Source organism: Pleuronectes platessa, chromosome 16 (assembly GCF_947347685.1).
Source record: "Pleuronectes platessa chromosome 16, fPlePla1.1, whole genome shotgun sequence".
Lineage (NCBI taxonomy): Eukaryota > Metazoa > Chordata > Actinopteri > Pleuronectiformes > Pleuronectidae > Pleuronectes > Pleuronectes platessa.
In genome coordinates, this window is record NC_070641.1 from 10,992,771 (window position 1) to 11,009,024 (window position 16,254).

At 39.8% G+C, this 16,254-nt stretch overlaps 1 protein-coding gene across 2 annotated transcripts; it reads right to left on the reverse strand.

The window, feature by feature from the left end:
- Positions 1–2,046: 2,046 nt before the first annotated feature.
- On the reverse strand, positions 2,047–15,871 carry stat3 (signal transducer and activator of transcription 3 (acute-phase response factor)). 2 transcript variants are annotated; one of them, XM_053443937.1, is made up of 24 exons: positions 15,595–15,871; positions 12,344–12,493; positions 11,688–11,931; positions 11,482–11,574; positions 11,275–11,356; positions 11,006–11,106; positions 10,377–10,528; positions 9,982–10,140; positions 9,572–9,664; positions 9,396–9,455; positions 9,271–9,300; positions 9,076–9,169; positions 8,934–8,981; positions 8,708–8,791; positions 7,841–7,939; positions 7,537–7,672; positions 7,397–7,449; positions 7,210–7,304; positions 6,905–7,044; positions 6,595–6,816; positions 6,444–6,486; positions 4,967–5,026; positions 4,017–4,114; positions 2,047–3,289 (listed from the first exon to the last, which is right to left on the reverse strand). In XM_053443937.1, exons 2-24 carry the CDS (start codon positions 12,469–12,471, stop codon positions 3,249–3,251), a joined length of 2,355 nt encoding a protein of 784 aa, XP_053299912.1. In that variant the 5' UTR covers positions 12,472–12,493; positions 15,595–15,871; the 3' UTR covers positions 2,047–3,248. The 2 variants fall into 2 exon arrangements, with proteins under 2 accessions (XP_053299912.1, XP_053299913.1); XM_053443938.1 differs by lacking the exon at positions 4,967–5,026.
- Between the last annotated feature and the right edge of the window lie 383 nt (positions 15,872–16,254).

Below are 16,254 nucleotides of genomic sequence, written 5' to 3' on the forward strand. Positions count from 1 at the left end.
GCAGTGGATTACTTCCATGGGAAACAACCCTTAACAGCAGCTGGTTTCAAATCATTAGCCCCGCTGGTTTTACATCTCTCATGCTCCCATTCAACTTATGAGTTTTACTTTTATATTGCTGAATAAAAGGAACATATGGTTGATTTCTGCACTGTACAATTGCGGTTTGTACCCACCATAGTTAGAAATTGGACCTCTAGTCTGTTTATATTTGATATTTTTGGTGTGTGTGTATCAAATATGTTTTTTCCACCATGTGGATGTGAAAACGACGCACATGTCATCAGTTCAAGTCAGTTTTTTAACATTAATATTTAAGCAAATGTCTTTTTTCCTGGATTAAACCTGAGCTTTCTTTTCCAGCAGAGTACACCAAATGAACATCGGCCCTCAGTTCCTAATAGAAATTAGACCTTTGCGGCTCTCACATTATTTATCGCATATTGCTTGACCTAAATCTTTACCGTTCCTCTTTGTTGTTACTGGTTTCCTGCCAACACGGGTGATTTCAAAACATTTCCTGTCAAAACGCTGAACTATTCATTTTACCAATTATTAAGTACTTCCTCTGGTTTGATTTACGGTAAAGTTCTGTAGTGTCTGTTCGTTTTAGTTTTTTTTAGCTATAGCTTTGACCACTTCAGTTGGTCACTTCTTATCCAGTCCATTTAGCAGAATTTTCATATCTAATACATATGATCTCTCAGTTCTGTCTTTATAAATCTGGAACTTTCAGAAGCAGCTGTGAATTCAAACCTGAAATGCACATGCACATTAATAAGTGATACTTCAATATTAATCATATAAATTACAGGTGTAATTATTCTGAAACAGTTTGAATATGAAGGGCCATTTTGAAAATGTGATATCTGCTGTAACGAATGACTAAAGATTAAAAATAAACTGATTAGATCTATTTATTTACATCTTAAAGAAGATGTATCCTAAAGTAAGACTCTATTAGTTAAGAAGTCCCTTTTCAACATAATGGGTTCATAGTGATAGTGTTGGCCTGAGTGGGTAAAGCCTTCAAGAAGAGGAGTTTAAATCTGAATTAAATGTGTCCCACACTGTGATTCTTGTGAGGCGTCAGAAGCCAAGGCGGGAAACTTCTGGGTTATTCTCTAACAAAAGGTTTTTAAAGCATGCTATATCTTCCAGTATCTAAAAACCCCAAAATATGTCAAATATATGTAGAATATATGTAAAGTAGAGAGTAGAGTAGAAAATACAGTGGTTTTCCCTGAAATGTGTATCAAAAGCAGCATAGAAGCAGCATTCCTGTGCTTATTTCTCATGGTAATTAAAAGGTAATCCAATCTTTAATGTTAAAGATGTTAAATGTTAATATAAGATTGGCGTAGGGGGTAGAGTGGTTGTTCTTCCCCATCTGCATGCCGAAGTGTCCTTGGCAAGATACTGAACCTCTGAAGATCTCAACCACCTATTCATTTCACAATATCTTACACTATGTAAAAAAAAAAATTGAATCCTGAGCAGCTCGCTTCTGAGCAGCTCGCTTCTGCGCACATTTGAGCATGTTAAAGCCCTCAAAAAGCCAAATCATTTGCATGAAAAAAATTAATAATAATTCTTACAATTTCAATAGGGCTTCACTCTCTGTCAATGCTCGGACCCTAATTACACTAAATTGACCAGTGAGTACAAGCATGACTGGTTGTTTGTATCTGTATGTAGGCTCTGTGATTAGCTGGCGACTTACCCATGATGCACCCCATCTCTTACTTAATGTCACCCGGGATTGGCTCTTGATTGCAAGAGTAAAATAAACAAGTTTTTGCACTCTCTTTTTTCTGCTTGTCTTCGACCTCATCTTCCATCACATTTAAATCTTAATTCTTCCTGCACATGACTGTGGAGCATAAACAGGGCTCAGACAAGTTTGATGTTTGTAACTGGCTGTTTAATAAATTTAGTATTGGTCCTTATAGATAATACATTAATTTGTTTATGATCTTCATGTAAAAAAATGTTTAACAATTTCTTTTTTAGAGAGTCAATAATCACACCAACAGATTACTAGAATACTTTCAATCATCAATCTAATTTTATTTATATAGCCCATATTCCCAAATTACATTTGGTCTCATAGGGGTTAACATGTGTGACATCCTCTGTCCTCAACCAGAGTGAGAAAAAATTTCCAGAAAACCCCCCTATTATAACTGGGGACAGAACGTTCAGGTCCAGCTTGTGTTTATTGCCATCTGTCAAATCATGAAGAGTTACAGCGTAGTTTACAGAAAACCTCTTGTCATTTCTTGGTTGAATAGGGAATATTGGGGTGGATTTATTCAACAGTGTGAAAAACACTACTGAGTACACCTTGATAAAGCGAAAAAGATTTCTCAAATATCCAGGATTACTTTTGATGATAGGTTTTAAAATAAACCGTTTGTAAAATCATTTGCTTTACATATCTGCTTATATCAGATGAATTTAACCAAACAAAAAAAGACAAGAATGCTCATTTTGAAAGCAAGTACAGTCCCCTGGACCACAAATAAAAGTATTTGTGTGGGAACGACAAAAAACTTGTTTTCAGAGCACTAACGATATGAGTCATATCATGTAATTTCTCACGATACAATACGCTGGAAGAAACACACGACTAAATAACTAACGAAGTATCTGAACTCCTCGTCTTTCCATGTAGGCACAAATTTAAAACTCTTCAAACTGCTCTGAGAAATAGAACAAATATACAATTTTGTTTTAAGTTTTAAGTGCAACCAAGGTCTTTTGGAACAACAGTTACATATTACATTTGAGGGGATAAAAAAAAAAAACACAAGAGAAAGTAAAAGAGACCATTAAATGCATCAAAAATAAATTCATCTACATACATTTCTAAAGCGGTATAGCTTATATAACAATGAGTCTCATTATATTTCTTATTCAAAGAAAAAAACCACTTGATTTCATAACCATCTTCAAGAGCTAATGACGCACACAGTACGACGTTTAAAAAAAATACAATTCCAGATATCTGTGAAGAGGGGGAAGTACTGAATGGAGGGTCAGTGAGTGGGTCAGTATCGATCAAGAGTTCCACACACAAGTACAATCAAAGGCTAAAGAAAAATGGCAATGCCTTTTTAAAAGGATCTTCCAATTCCCTACTGTGTGAAAGTTTACACAGAAACAAGAAACAAACTGTACAGGCAGGACAAGTGTACAGAGGGAGGGAAGAGAAGTCATCAACTCCTAACAATGAGAGAAATCTTTCACATAGGTGAGGCTACGTCCATGTCCAAAGTCAGCGAATCTGTGAAGATAAAAAATGTAATCAAAATACAAGCTATTAATATTCATTATAAATGTTGTGCTGTATGTTCTTGTAGCCCACTTGAAGACCAATCTGAGGGGAAAGTGAGGACAGTTTTGGTTTTGGTTGGTCCCATCTTTTTGAAGTACTGTTTGTTTTTAACATTAAGATTAGAATTTGTTTATGCCACAAGTTCACTCTGGCCCGATGATTCACTATTCAACCAAAGCCAGTCGCCATTCGCTCTGTGCAAAGTCTTCAAACACCTTCTGCTAGATGAATAGCAGATTAAATATCTCAATGAATCCAAGGCAACCACAGCCAGTCGGAATGCAGGAAGGGGTGAAGAGGGTAAAAAGAGGTAGAAACCAGACGTACAAGTCAGGGGGTTTCTCCTGGTAAAAGATTGTGTAATGTGTGACCACCTGTCAACAGTCATTCAGTGTAGTAAGAACTCATAACATCTGAAAGACTCGTCTGAACTAGACAATAAACAATTTTTTTTTGTATGAATCAGTTCCAGATCGGGTTTGGTCAAATTGGCTGGGCTTATAACCAGGAAAAACCTCGGGCTCGGGTCAGATTTGGACACAAAAAACAGAATACCTCTCGTCTCTGTTAGTTTTCTCGATTGAAAGATTTTGGCATGTAGTACGTGGAGCTTCTCACGTGTTTATATAAATAAAAATGTTTGTGTTTATGTACAATGCGTGTGTAAGTGACTCACCCATATGTCCTGGATTAGCTTCAACGTCATTGTGCATCAGAGAGTCGAGGGTGCGGGGCGACATGGGGAACAGGTCACTGGTGTTTCCAGAATTTGTGCTGTAAATACATGAAAAGAGGACAAATGTAAAAAAAAAAGGTGAACCAATAACACACACTTCCATGTAGATTCTGGCCACAGATTTCATGTTAGTCAACCCAATTGTTAGTGTTTGTCTTCACCACACTGAATGCAGGTCACCATAAGTCAAAAGACTGTGATAATCCGTCTCATCCTACTCTGAAAGATAGTTCAACATTCAGCCTCAGTGTGCAAAGTCAATACCAAGAAAAGAAAGTAGATTAAAGCTGGGATGGCTCTGACAAACAACGAAACACTAGGCGGATGTTGAGGATGTTTTCTGCCGTTAATTTAGAATGAGGTAAGCACAAAGACAAACAAGGTTTTAATGGTACTGCACGTTAATGTTAATGACGACTACTCTGTGCTGTCAGTTGATGGTTAGCGCGGTGGGTTAAGTGGATTTAACAGGACATTACTCAATCCTTCTTTCAAGAGCAATTTCCCCTTTTTTTAATTTCCTTCCCCTTTCAAATGGCTTTTTTGCTTTGTCTACTTTCTTAAGAAATTATTCATTGATTTTTGAATATTTGGATCAAAAACACTACAAATATCTGAATTCTCCTATCAGATACAATCACAGCGTTTATGTGTTTATGTTTAGTTCATACAGATGGAAAAATGGGACCTGAAACAAATAAAATGAATGGTAGGAAGATGCATTTGAATTAGAGCCAGGAGACAAGAAGCTGTGAGACACAGACAGCAAATATGTAGGTGGGGGTGCGGCGCCGATATCCCTGAAACCCACCCATCAGACACACAGACAAAGTGACATGATGCACACACAGCCCTTCATGCCATCTTCCCCCCCCCCCCTCGGTTCCTACCATGGGAATCCGTTCCCAAGCAGGTCACTGTCCGGCAAGTCCATGAACACGGAGGGACACCTACGGAGAGAGGTCAGGATCGGGCTGAGCAAACCTCACAACCTGCCACCACCGTACCACACCACCACATCCTCTTCCAATCAACCAGAGCACACATGGCTGGCTGGCGTGTGTGTACACACTCCTCTGACCTCTGTCAACTTTGCACTGTCAATTTGACGCCCCTCTACTTCTCCCACCTCAGTTATTAGTACCTCCACCAAGGAGGTTCGTCTACCAGAAGTATTACCGCAAAACTTGGTGGAACGATGTCATATGGGTCAGGGAAGAACCCAATAAATTTTGGTGTGGATCCAGATCAGGGTGCTGTGTTTTTGTTTTACAGTTTCACTAATTTTCCAAGGAATAATCCATGGAACTTGATAAAAATCCTGTACAATTAGGGGACTGATATTTATAAGTGTGTGCAATTTGGTGAAGCTTGATTTAATTTAAGGGGTGTTTGGCCTTGCTGAAGTTATAGGCTCCAATGAGTGACATTCTAGTTCTTATTCAATCTCAGCTACTCAATGAATATCCATCTGAAGATACCCTCTAATATATTATTCTAAGAATAGCAATGTGTAGTTTAACAACTTACATCTAAATATTTTGTAAATGTTGGCAGCCATAAATACGTTTAATTGAAAATATCTATATATTATATATATTCAAAACCTTTTTTCTTACTGTTAAATAAGTTATGTTTTAGCCTCTGTGCCCTTTCATGATTTTGTAATATTGACCCTGACTAAACCAATGTACCTGAATTTAAATGTGATACAACTGAAAGAGCACAACATAGAATAGTTAAATTATTTAAAGTGGATGCCAGTTAGACGTTAGGGGTATTAGATGGTCTTCAACTCTTCTACTGCTATTCTTATTTTGATCGCATTACTGGTCTACAGAAATAAAAAGGTGTGAAAGGAATATTTGCAGCTGGAGATAAATTCCCATCTGAGTCCCTAAGGCCCTAACCTGATACCAGGGGCCACCGTCAATCGACTTAAACAGAAACTGAACAGAATCTGCATATATAGGTTCAGATGAGCAGGGTGATGGTTCCTCTAATGATGGTGGTGACTCACAGTGAGAATAGCTTTGTTCTCTTTTCCTTGAACATGTGACAACACTTGTCGTAAATGAAGTGTAAGTTTAAAGAAGTGTAGATCCTGAGCAGGAACATTCAGTCTCTTAAATATCAATAATAAATAAGGACTTTTTTTGGAACACATTTCTACTTTGGCACGTCACAGACTAGACAACAGCCAAACCTTCATATTTGTTACTTTGTGACATTATGATCTTATATGTTCATTTGTACCGTCTTGTCCTATTGTCAAGGTGCTCATTACAGTCCACATTATCACTGTAGTCATTACAGTCCATATTATCATATTCTAATCTTGAAGATAAAGGAGGGACAGATACTTACGGTGTGACGCAGATGAACTTTGTCTTCAAGTATGGCTGAATAGCTGTCAGGGGAAAAAAAATATACATTTGTAATGAAAAAAATAACATCCATATGTCTTGTGTCTCTTAAGATGCACAGATACCACAGAGCTCAGAGACATGTGACTTACTGCTTGTCGAGTCTCCGCTGATCTCAGGTTCAGGAGCTGTCTCCGGCCTGCAGTATTTCCCGAACGCATCCTCTTTGGGAATGTCGGGGTGGAGGTAGACGAGAGGTGAAACCAGGATGTTGGTGGCATCCATAATCTTGTAGCCCATGATGATGTCGGCGAAGGACATATTGTTGAGCTGCTGCTTGGTGTAGGGCTCCACCGACTGGATCTGGGTCTTTCCTGTACCCGCACCACGAAGAATAAGTGTCACAACCAAACGTCTTAAATATATATGTTTAAATTGTTAAAGAAGGATTGAAATTCTCACCACTGATGTCTTTCTCCACCCATGTGAATGTTATGCCCCCCTCCTTGCTGCTCTCGCTGAAGCGCAGCAGAAAAGTGCCAGGAGGTTTTGGACTCAGAATGGCCCTCTCCCTCTCCTTACTGATGAATCCCATGATATATCTGTAGAGGGAAACAGGAAGACAAATAATACACTTATATTATAAATAGTACATTTATTCTAAATCGGTTGACTGCTGCATGCCAAAACACTTTCTATACAATGAAAAACGCAGATTCCAGCTGCTGCTCAGGGACTTGAATTGTAAACAAAGGACGACCTCTCACCCCTCATTCCACAGTGCCAGGATGTACTTCTTCACCAGGTCAATGATGTTGTCCAGCCACACCCAGAAGGAGAAGCCTTTACCCGCCATGTTTTCCTACACAGAGTAAGGGGAAAAAATTAATTGCACTGACCCAATACAATGGCAATATGGTGGGCTGAGGCATATGTGGCTGGAAGGTGAAGTACCTTACAGAACTTGGCCCAAGTGATCTGACAGCCAGAGTAGTTGACGCAAGGCCCTAAATGGACAATCGAAAATCCCATTAGTATATGAAACGGTGCAATTTTGGAAGTTTTTAGAGAGAGTCTAAGTCATGTCAACTCACCTAGTAATTTCTCAGCCAATGTGGTGAGCTGTTCAATGGTCAGGCCTCTCTTGGTGGTGGAGGAGAATTGCCAGCTTAGCACTTCAGCAACCTGGTCCCATGTTCCCACTGGAGGCTTGGTGAAGAAGTTCACGTTCTGTGCAGACATAGCCAAGCCAGCTTATTATAAAAACACAACATTGTCCGAATAATTTGTATGGAGCGCCACAAAACAACACAGAGAACTTTGACAAAAAAATCGTCCCCAGGTAACATTGTCCACCAACAGAGTTCAGCCCCTTTCCACCAGAGGGTGCCGTCTTACCTTTGGGTGGTTAGTGAGCATGTTGTACCACAGGATGGAGGCCCAGGCGTTGGGCATCTGGCAGATGTTTGAAATAACTACCACAGGCAGAGAATGGGTCTGCACATATGAAGGAAAAAAATTATTTCAGTAAGCCTTCTTAAAGAAAATTAAAATAATTTGCTTGCCAACATTTTGTCCCACACAATGACGCTAAAATGTTCTTGCTTCTATTTCAGTAGATCATCCACTCATTATTGCTGCGCTTACTCGTACAAAGCATCTAGCTGTTCTTAGTGCAAAATGTTTTATTATGAAAGGGTTGGTTTGTTAAGCGGCCCACAAAAGATTTTGCTTCTCGAGCCCGGGAATCACATCTGCAAGTATGATGGGTCCCTCAAGAAAGAACACAACGATAATGACACAATGCACTGAAATAAAATCATAATATGTCAAACTCATTATTTGAAGATCACTCAAGATGCAGTTTATTCTTGAGCCCATATTCACAACAAATATACCATTTGTCAGTGGGGGAATTTAGTTTCAAGATATTCCTTTATTAATCCCAACAGGGAAACTCGCCATAAGATAAATGATTATGTTGAAAAGAATAAATGAATAAAATATTGCTTCAGCATAAATATTCAGTGCTGTTACTCCGCCCTCTGTGGGGCTACTGGGTTCAGGAACAACGATAGCGTCTTTCAGTGACAGCTCATTTAGAAACGTGGGCGATGACAGTCTATGAAGACTTTGCTGATGACTCATTTGTCTGAAGACTTTCTCTATGATGTGTCGGAGAACAGAGCACGGTTCTTTGAGAGTTTTATGGGTTTGCTTCTAGTTTTGTGTGGAAGTTAGAAAAAAAACGGAAAAGCTACTCACCTCCAGATCGATCTTCAGACCTTGGTGATAGACTTCTGTGTCAAAGGTGATAAGATGCAGCTCCTCTGTGACGATCAGAGAGGCCTGGAGAGAAGAGAACGTTTGAACCTCTAGTGGATGAAAAATAAACTGTGTGGACTGTTCATATGCATCTATGCTCACAGCCTTTTTCGTTGAATCAAAAACAATTAGCATGGAATTACACTATTATTACAGTAGTACCCACATCACTATTGGTCCGGCCACCATTACCGCACCTCTGTTCTCTCAGGGTCTGTAAAACAAACAGGAAATCAGAGCTCCATGGCAGGCCGTATAAGAAAACTTCATCACTGTCGAGCATTTAGAGTTTTGCCTCCATAACTCACCAAGTGTTTAAACTCTGCTGACAGGCTGCCATTGTTCGATTCCTCCATGTTCATAACTTTTGTGTTGGTGCCGAGGATGTTAAACTTTCGTGACCTGAGAAAATTCAAGGGGCAGAAGAAAGTGAGACTCTTTTCTCAATTAATATAAAGCAAATGACCAGGCTTTAAAAAAGCAAATGTTCTTAAAAGTCTTACCCTCGAATTGCAGCCACATCACCAGATTCCCTGAAAATAAACAGTTCAAGTCAGTGAAGCGGAAATTATTCTTTATCTTCAATCATGAAAGTGTCGTCCTGATAAAGAGTTAAGAAAAAACTCACTTGTCAATGCAAACTTTAATTTTCAGCTGGTAATTTAGTTCAGGAAACTTAACAAGTAACCTGGAAAAAAAGCAAACAAAGTATTTATTAAATATTCATCAAGACATCAAATATTCTCCATTAAAATATAAAAAAACAGTCTCTGATATTTCAGGGTTTCAAGTCTGCATCCTTACCTGACTTTATTTGTGAACTGCACTCCGGTTTTAATAACCAGAGGTCTGTCTGGATGCATGGGCATACAGGGCTGTCTTTCCACCACAAAAGCACTAGAAGACAGAGTGGATCAAGTTTCAGAGGAGATTTACCACAAGTTGTCGAGAATATAAGGTCCACATACTAATGATCCTGAGCTGTCGACTGTGTATCACATTCACAATATGGTCACAATGTAAACTTGATCTAAACCAGTTCATTCGTAGAATTTAGACTGAGAAATGTGTCTGAAAGCTCAGCATTATTAAAAAGTGGAACCTCAAACTTTGATTCTTCTTTAGGTTCCCAAAGAAGCAACCCTCCATTCATAGTAACACAAAGGAAACATTGTCTGTGGACGTTTTTAGTGCAGCTACACCAAATGCAGTACCTCTTCATTAGGTTTCGGAACAAGTCCACAATCTTCTCCTCCAGGGCGGGTCGGTGCTGAATGATGGGGTCTCCCTTGTAGGACACTTTCTGCTGAAGCTCCTCCAACTTCTTGATCTGCTGACGAATCTGGAGCTGGGACTCAGCCAAGGATGTGATCCTGGTTAGAAAATAACCACAGTTCAGTTCAGTCAACTCTCATATTTTCATATGCTAGACATATGTTGAGCCGTTGTACACTTGCTATTGCTCAAATAACTAAATAAAGCTTACATTAACGAGCATTTTTGTTTTGTTTATATATTTTTTATGTATAAAAATACAAATGGATCGTTCCTATTTAAAGTGACCGACGTTTAGCTTAGGAAATTGCTTTAAATTCGCATTCATGGTTACCATGTCTCGAGGCGATCCAGGCAGATGTTCGGCGGACCTCCAATACAAGCAATTTGCTGTCGTCTCTTCCAGTCTGCTAGTTCTTCATCTGTCAGGTTCTTCTGCACATAGTCCATGGCGGTCAGCAAGCCTCCCATCTCTGTCACGATTTGCTAAAGGATACGAAGGACAGCACATTTAAGCAGTGGAATAGTTCATCCGGGCAATGTGAGTGGTGGCAGTACCTCTGGAAAGCATGATATTGATTCTCAAACTCTAACTTGTTCTTCATTAATCATCACAGAGTCTTTTTGCAAAGTTGATGAAAAACCCCTTTTTAAACTATTTGATCAACCAAGTGCCGAGCCCAGACTCCTCCTTCAAGTTGCTGCCTTTAAGTAATTCATACAATTTCAGATAAAGTCAAAAATGGTGGCCTAACACCTAAAATGCCAATTACTAACTTTTGCACAAACATACAAGGACAAAGCCTCTTTATGATACTTTTTTGATCCCTTGTTATTCTTGTGTTTATCAGTTGATACTTCTGCTTGGTTATACTTAAGGCATTTAAGACAATCCAAACTGTTTTAATTCTCTCTCATGTATTTTTGACATATCTCAATACATTGTAAGTGATAGGGACCCACCCTCCTGAGCTGGTCCAGAGCACTCAGCATCTGTTCAAGCTGAGCCATCTTCTGTCTTGTAGCAGCTGCCTGGCTATTTCCATTAAGGTCCTGGGACAACTCTGGAATGAGGCAGAAGCATGTAATGGGAGAGTTACAAAATTAAGATGCATTTATGTACATTACACAATAATGCTGATAAAGATATTTTAATGAATCTTAATTTAAGACAGTATTAAGACATTTCCTACAGTCTAATGTCAAGGAAAAAGCAATGAAGTAGAATATACCTCCTTGGCTTTTCAGTGTCTTATAATTGAAGTCGAAATCGTCCTGCAAGTTCTCAAGCATTTTCATCTTCTGTTCCATATCCTGTTGAGAGACAAATGATGATGATTTGTTTATTAATGACAAGACTTCAAGGTTAGAGTGTGTTCAGAATCATTTATATTGCATATTCAAATATTCTAATCAGTGATTTTCTGATGGAAACTCACCTGCACTCGTTTCCTAATGTCTTGAAGGTTGTGCTCCAGGATCTGCTGCTTCTCTGTCACTACTGTACCAGTGGGATGAGCTGCTTGGCCATCCTGCAAGAAGAAGATAGACAACATTCAGAATTATTCAGCTAACGCAAACCAATTCATAACTTTATTATCATAAAATAACAAAGAATAAGCTTGGTTTGTGTGGCTTTCTCTACCTGTGCAGCAGTTGTGGCAGTCTGCAGGAGCCTTTGCTCCTCCCACAAACAGCGGGCAACAATGCGGGCAATATCCATCGGCTTCTCCAAGTACTTGCTCTGCAGATGCTGTTTGATTCTGCGCAGGTTATGCTGGTAGAGCACGTTGTTCTCCTGCAGGAAACGGCTATACTGCTGATCTATCTCTCCAAGGAGGTTGTGGAACACCAGTGTAGCGTGCGACTCCGTATTGGCAGCGTACGCCCTTGTGAAAGGAGAGGAGAAGATAATCAGGGTATGATGATTTCTAGTTCCTGCTATGAGCTGGTATGAGATGCACTCAAACTAAATACCCATATCCCCTATAACTCAAAACATTGAACCGAAAAATTCTCAGAAGTAAGCTTAACTCTAAACAGAATCATTAAGGTGCACTGCTATACATAATATGCATGAGCTCCCTGTAATGGGAGTTGCTAGGTTAGACGAAGGCATGATAAGGAAGAGGCTGGCAATTGATTCTAAAACATGATGGCTTTCTAATTTGTTAGCAAGTCACGGTGTGTGGCCAACTGCCAATCTGGAACGAGTGGAGGATAAAACAATAGCAGCATATGATAGTAAACAGGAGAAATGAAATGGGCATAACAGATCACAGGAATTCAATTATTTCTCACCAGTCTTGGCTCTCAATCCAGGGGGCAAGAAACTGCCGGAGCTCCATGGGGAAGCTGTCACTGTACAAGTGGTAGAGCTGCTCCAGATATCTGGTCTCCAGTTGCTGCAACTGGTTCCACTGTGCCATCTTGACATATACTTCCTCAAACCTACATAAAAACAGATAAGGGTAAGAACATACTGTAAATTAAGCAAGAAGAAACACACCGATGGAGTAACAGCTTGGGTGATATTTTCTTTGAATATGAAAAGAATCCCTTCCAGTGCGGTCACTTCCTGTTCAGTGAAACACTAAACCTTCACCGAGAAATACGGGCCTATATGAACAGCTGTCAACTCCCTTAGCAGATGGGAGTTAATGATCTCTCACCCAGGTTTTGCTTCAGTGAAAAGCACATTTCCTTCTCTTGAATGTTGAAAAGCTATGGTTGAGATGGATTTGTAACAAGAGAAACATACAGTCTCAATACAATGACTATTATCCATCAGTTTCACCTGGCAGGCTCCTCTGGCCTTCTCATTTTACCAACAGCAGGCTCCACTGTTCTCTGGAGGGCTGTAGACTACAGTAAACATACCCAGACAGTGAGTGAATCCAAAGGAAAGTTGGCTTTCCAGCCATGCAGTATTAGAAGATGAACTGAAGCCTTTGTTTGGGCCCCTTTTATAACCTTGGTTACTTCTGCATTATCATCCAAGTCTGATGCTATGGAGAATCAAAGACCGACTAACAAGATTAACCAAAGCTCTGATCCTGTGTTGATGATGACTCAGATGTGTTCTTGACACTAAACCAGAATGTGCTTTCCGTTTCAAGGAGCTAAGGTGTTGCTTTTGCTGACAGAAAGAACAGATAGATGTTCAACATTTTTCATTCTATTACTTTATAGTCTCACTCTCCTTAAAAAAACAGTAGGGCAGAGTAATAAAACTACTCTCGATATAAAGCCATCCTCGTAAAGATTGTTGAGTGGATTGACCTGGTAACTCCGTGTCAGGGTTCAACTCCTTTTTTAATCAACACATTAACATATGTTTCAAGTTTCATTTAAATCAAGTCAGTAACCTGAGGACGCAACAAGAAAACAGTTCAGTTATACACACTGACATTCTAAGTGAAGTTTTTCTTGAGCATGCAAGACACATAACTGAAATTGTTCCATAAAAAGTAACACTTTCAAAACGCACTAGGTTCTTCTTTCACTGACATATGAAAGCAGTGTGGGAATTCCTGGGCACATGAAAACACTGGGTGGTTCATCACTGAGCAGTCACCGTAGTACTGTGAGAATTCCTTTCATTCTTTCAACATCTCATTTAGGGTTCAACTGCTTTATGTGTTAGTGATTCGAGTAGATTTTTTAGTTTCATTTTACATTTCTCTGACACACAAAAAACCACACAAGCCAATAAAAAAAAAAAGGGGATTAGGTGGGTCTATTCACTCTAATCTGAAACCCACTTGATACAGTGTGACTTTTACTATATAGCCTATCCTCATTACTTTCATTTGAAGTCTTTTCATGTATTGTATTGAATTACAAAATTGCTTTCCAGTAAACTCAGCACCTGCATTAAGTGTCTGGACTTCTCCAACATATGCTCATGAAATCTCTGCGAAAAACCTGGAGGATCACCAATGACCCAGTGTATACAATCATATCAGTGGTATAACTATATTTATGTTGATCAGCAATTACTTTAAATAACATCTGGCACTGACATAATGATGCAAAGTCACTGCTAAACAACTAGTTATTTTATGAAATGACAAAGGCAACATTTCGATGACAACTTGATTGTGTCACAAAACAGTTGAAAAAGATTAAATCTGCACTGAAAGCTTTCAATAAAGGATTTATTTCCCAGTGAGGGTTGGGGTAACACATCGCTCAACCTCAGACTTCTCTAAAAACCAATGTTTTGTAATGTTTTGTTGATCCAGCGACCATCAGAAGGTTTCTTTACTGTATTAACATGATGTTCCCATTTTTTGATGTTGACTTGCCTGTGTGACACACATGCACACTTGCCTGTGTGACACACATGCATTATAAATGACTTGGAGAACATCATTGCATGTGCAGGGCAAACCAGATGTTCCAAAGGTTGCCAATCATGAAAGACAATGACTGATTCCATAGATGTAAATCACTGATATTCCAGTAAGTACTTCCTGGAGCAAACAAAAGAAAGCACTAACCATACTGACTTATCAGGTATTATGACCGCTGTAAACACACCACAAAACATGTGAATAAGCATACTTCATAATTTATAATGTCTGTATTCAATGTCAGCCATGCTTTGCATATGAAATTTATTAATTTAGCATTTTTATTGCCTTTTTTTTAAACAACATGGCACAAAAACAAACCAAAAGATGAACACAAAACAGGGCGTAGACAAATTAAAATAATAAATTCCACTGCTTCATTGAAGCATTGAAGGTGGAAGGCATAGCACTTTTTTGGCTGGACATGAACTCGGGTTAGACTGAGCATGATGATCAGATTTATGTCCATCGCACCATATGCAATTCTCTCTGTGTGTTATATACTAACAGGCTCCATAGACAAATTATTAAAATGAGGCTATGTTCAAAGCTTTATTCAAATTGACCTTTTGCAATCATCATTCCACGTGGTGTGTACATGCCATAAACAGGAGCTGTGAGCTATATCACTATCACTCCACAGCTGTAGGGATTGCAGTAAACACGGTTCTATCCCCAACATGAGGTTTAAGTGCAGGTGTACCTGGAAAAGGTGTTGTGTGTCAGACCTGCAGCTGGGAGGAGGGAGATGGGCGTGACAATGCCAGGGAAACACAAAACAATGCGCTGATTTTCACTGAGTAAAACTAACACAATGCAATAATAATAATAATAATAATTTACGAGGCGTCAGTCCTGTTCAACGACAACAGACAGCGAACTGAGCACCAGCAAACTGGAAGTTCAAGACCACTTGTGCAAAACAGAAAGCTACTGTCCAGGAATGAGGTTGTGACATTAGCAGGTTTATGACGTGCGAGCACAGAGATTAGCTTTTGTTGCTTGATCAAACGAACAGGACATAGGATGGGCTCTCGTGAATAACTCATAAACTAGTCACAAAGCTGTAATTGTACCCTAGCACTCCCATGTAATTGCTGTGGCCTGTTGTGACATCCCTGTGAAAAGCAGCTGGCCTCGGTGTGGAGTGAAACAAGTGACGGAAAGCAGAAGTGGTTTTTATTCTCCGCTTACCTGGCTCGGTGGGACTCCTTCAAAGTTACTTCGTGGGAAAACTGCGACCCTCTCCGCTCAAAACCACACGGACGACCGAGGAGACTTTATTTAAAAGTGAACGCGCACAATTGAAGATAAAGTCGCAAAGAAAATGGCGAAAGACTCTTTTCCTCTCCTCCCCTGCTCGGGAAACACTTCTCTCACACGCGCATGAACCTCCACACCAGTCCTCTACACTGCAGTCCTTCCGGCCACACAAACCAGAACAGCTCCGCTTATTGACACCTCCGACAGCTAATGGTAGTGCGGAACTCCGGTTTGGCCTATCGAAACGTTTCTTTTGGGCACGAGAGGCGGGGCTTCGCGGCGGGGTTGGTTGAGAACTTGGTGTTTACTGCCGTCGCAGCAGCGCTGTTCCCGCCGGACGCGCCCTCCTTGCGTCTGCGCACTAGAAGAGCGGCACGCGGGGGGAGGAGGAGCTCTTCCGCGGAACAGCCAGCCTGGAAGTCATCTGAGTTACTGGCAGCGTTGACGTCATCAAGACTTTAATAACACCAGAGCTGCTCTTCACTGATCACCCTCAATCACAGGTCAATAACTTATATCTCCTCTCTCAGTGGGTAAATATAACACATTGAAGTAGTATGTAAACAGGCAGGTAAAAGACACATTAAGTAA